The sequence below is a fragment of the Sinocyclocheilus rhinocerous genome, unplaced genomic scaffold (genome assembly GCF_001515625.1).
Source record: "Sinocyclocheilus rhinocerous isolate Xijiao unplaced genomic scaffold, SAMN03320098_v1.1 scaffold974, whole genome shotgun sequence".
Lineage (NCBI taxonomy): Eukaryota > Metazoa > Chordata > Actinopteri > Cypriniformes > Cyprinidae > Sinocyclocheilus > Sinocyclocheilus rhinocerous.
Window position 1 is genome coordinate 333748 of NW_015627262.1, and position 3576 is coordinate 337323.

General features: G+C 37.4%; 1 protein-coding gene across 1 annotated transcript in view; it reads right to left on the reverse strand.

Annotated features, from left to right (window-relative positions):
- Positions 1 to 3371, reverse strand: part of LOC107726596 (TPA-induced transmembrane protein-like) — a 7733-nt gene extending 4362 nt beyond the window's left edge. The window contains exons 1-2 of the mRNA XM_016536245.1: positions 3200 to 3371; positions 2790 to 2861 (exon numbers count right to left, since the gene is read on the reverse strand). Of these exons, the coding sequence (XP_016391731.1) occupies positions 2790 to 2861; positions 3200 to 3319 (192 nt within the window). The 5' untranslated portion in view covers positions 3320 to 3371. The remainder of the gene's footprint in view (positions 1 to 2789; positions 2862 to 3199) is intronic.
- Positions 3372 to 3576: the final 205 nt, after the last annotated feature.

The window sequence follows — 3576 nt, forward strand, 5'->3', positions numbered from 1 at the left end:
TATATATATATATATGTGTGTGTGTGTGTATATGTGTATATATATATATATACAGTGTGTGTGTGTGTATATATAAAGAATTATTAATAAATTATCATAAACAACTTCACATTTTTGAGAACCATACCACATGACATTTTACAACCTGGGCCAGCCTTGCTTTGTCATAAAAAGGGCCAGATTATAAGATATTTCAAGAGACGTATTGACTTTTTATGGCTATGTACCATAGTAATCATATCCTTTTCAAAAGAACCACTAAACTAGATGAAGATCTGCTTGGCTAGGCTGGGAAACCAGTTTAAACCAGCGAATATCATCTTAAATTAGCTAAAACCAGCAAACGAGGTTAGACTTTTCATCTGGGAACATGGTATTCTACCTTGGAGTACAATGTAGCCTAAATAAATATGAATATGGTAATCATTCAGGTCATGGCACGTATTTAGATAAACATTAAGGTACCACCACAGTACCTTTTGAATGGGATTAAAACGTTTTTTTTTTTAAACTATCTTTCCATAGATCTTACGATCAAAACGAAACAACAATGGAAGACACTCAGGGTAAAACTTTAGTGTTCTCTTAGTAGAGATGTACGTTTGCGCACTTGCACAATCTTGAGTAACTAAACTTGTCAATGATCTGAAGACAAGATGAATAAAGGATACATTTTTGACAACTTACCTCAATCGTTTGGTCACTCGAGACGTTATTGTTGTCACAGACAACTTGAATGGGCTTCAACTCCAGCGCGTCGGTCATACTTCCATAGTCACTATCCCAACCTGCGGAAAGACCCGGAACTGAGGCGTGTAAAACACGGGTTGCGAAAACGTTTCACCGAGTTTGTGTTGCGGTTAGTGAACAATGTTCCCAATTGTTACATTTAGCTAATAAAGGATAAATAATTTGATTCCAGGTTTCTTTTCAATGTGGATGCGGCTGATAATGATATATAGATGAAATAAGTGTTAAAGAGCGTCTCGTATTTCAAGTTAGAATTTGACTAAGTGAAACGAAACTGAAGTAAGCACACAGTGTTAGGCTACTTACAGGAACTGTGAGAAAAGGGCATTTGAAAGCAAATAATATAAAAAAGCAGGCTAAACCGATATATGGGAAAACGTGTGCTTTTTACTGTGAGGTTGAGTCACCAGATATTGGCACTTATTATGTCATTCCAACTAAACACAGTGTCAAGGCATCGCCCTTGTGGACACATAGGTGAACTGCATTTTGTGCACATTTAAAAGCACAGATTCATTCACCTTCTCACACTCGTGTCCGTTGAACACAAAACGGGAGTTGCTTGAGTTTTCACAGTTTTCAACAGACTGATATTTAAGTACAAATTAACTGACAGCAGTGTTCTTACACCTTTGCCCAAGTAAAATTCAAGCACTTTTCAAGCATTTTCAAGGTGCACTTTCAAGCTTTTACAGCACTTTAGAACTGTAAATGACATGTTTCCATACATATTTCTTCATGTTGAAGGGGTGGATTCTGGAATTCACTGCCACTTCAATATATATATATTCTTTCGAGTGGTTTATTAAGTTAATATTAAGTAATTAAGTTAATATTAGTTAATATTATTCTTAGGAATATTAAATGATTTGAAGGATGTCCCCACGTTAAACTTGAATCATATAAAATGACATGTGCTCTTTCCATGGTTTCAGAAAAGCACCCAACACATTAAAGCATACATTTACCCTTCTGACTTACTATGACAGCTTAGGTCACAAAGGTCATTAGGGCCTCTCATCTACATGACCAATTTACAGTTAAAGCATTTACTTTATTTTTTATCTTAATATTGAAGAAAATAATGAAGAATACTGTTTGAAACACCTAGCTGAGAAAAAGTACTTCATAACTGGATGTTTGAGGAAAGTTTGGGGAAACCCAATCTTGAAGAAGCCGTGTATCCTCTCTCTCTCTCTCTGTCTGTGTGTGTGTGTGTGTGTGTGTGTTAGTATTAGGGACAGTTAAAATGGTCTGGCTACAGTATTTATCTAAAGTTAGATTTATCAGGGGTGTGTTTCCCAAAAGCAACTATGGTCGAAAGTTCCGTCATTACCAATAGAGTTCAATAGAACTTACGACCATAGTTAGCTAACGATGCTTTTGGGAAACGCACCCCTGATCAGTATAAAGCATTGATAAATGTTGTATCACACTAAATGCAGTCATGCGATTCTGTAAAATATAGTTTTGTGACGAGAGGGGCGGGGCCGAGAGCCGTGGGAACGGAGCGAGGCCGGTGGAGTAATTGCTAATGCGCGACACCTGCGCCACTCACCGGTCTCGAGTCTCACGGAGGAGCTCCGGAAGGATAAAAGTAGGAGTGACAACAGTGAAAGACGAGAGAGGACCAGGCCTGGATTTTATTTTGTGTTTTGGTTTTGTTTGTACGCGACAGTCGTCCGCGAGGGGCTGTCGCGCTATTTTGTGTTTGTTTATTTTATTATTAAAATCTTAAATGTTCGCCGGTTCCCGCCTCCTTCTTCCAGTGACTACGAACTTTGCTACACTGTACCTCAGCGTTGTTCAAAGCCAAGCTGTTTAAATTACAGTAGACATATTTGCTTGTGTCAGTGGTTCCCAATCTTGGTCCTGGAGAAACCCCAGCATTGCACATTTTAGATGTCTCCCTAATCAACACAACTGATTCAACTCATCAGCTCATTAGTAAAGACTCCAAGACCTCAAATGTGTTTATAATTGATTATTTCCACATGTAGACATACTCCAAGTAATGGCTTGTTGCTTTTCAGATTTACCTTGGGTTGAGTTAGAGAGTCAATATCGACTCTATCCACATGGAGGTGCTGTTCCCTATTGTTCTCAGTGACCTGAAAACACACAAATCCAGATAGACCAGTCAAACTAAACTGAAGCATCAGTTTGCAGCCTAAAAATCTGCACGCAGTACAAGGTGTCAGGGCAGACATAATAAGTGGAGCTTCCTTGAATAACCTAATTATGAGTGAAACAACGTATTGTATAGATTAGTTTGTCAATTTTTGTATTTGTCAATCAGGGGAGCGTTTCCCAAAAGCAACTATGGTCACAAGTTCCGTCATTGTGAATGTATCTTAAAATGGTTTTGCTTTGGTTCAAAACCATTATAGTTTCATTCAATCAATTAATTTCTTCAGCCAATCAAAAGTTATGAGTAAGAGGCATTTACCTGTGGTGTTACTAGAAGAGGGGACACTTCATTTCTCTCTGATCTTAGGTGGTCTGAGCAAGTGCCATTCCCTGGAATCACCTGTGAACATTTGTGACATAATTTATACGATATATACATACATTAAGTGAAAAACAGTTGCAGTGTATATATCTTTAGACAACAGCCACTAACAAAACAGTAAAAACATTAAAATGGTACAGGCCAGGGGCAATGAAGAGGGTCCATAATAAAGAAAAGAGTACATCTTTTAAATGTGCCAAGTGTTCCAAGTGTGTTTTAAAAAGTACTCTTTAGTCATGTTTGTTTCATATGTTTTGAATATACACATATATATATATATATATATATATATATATGTGTGTGTGTGTGTGTGT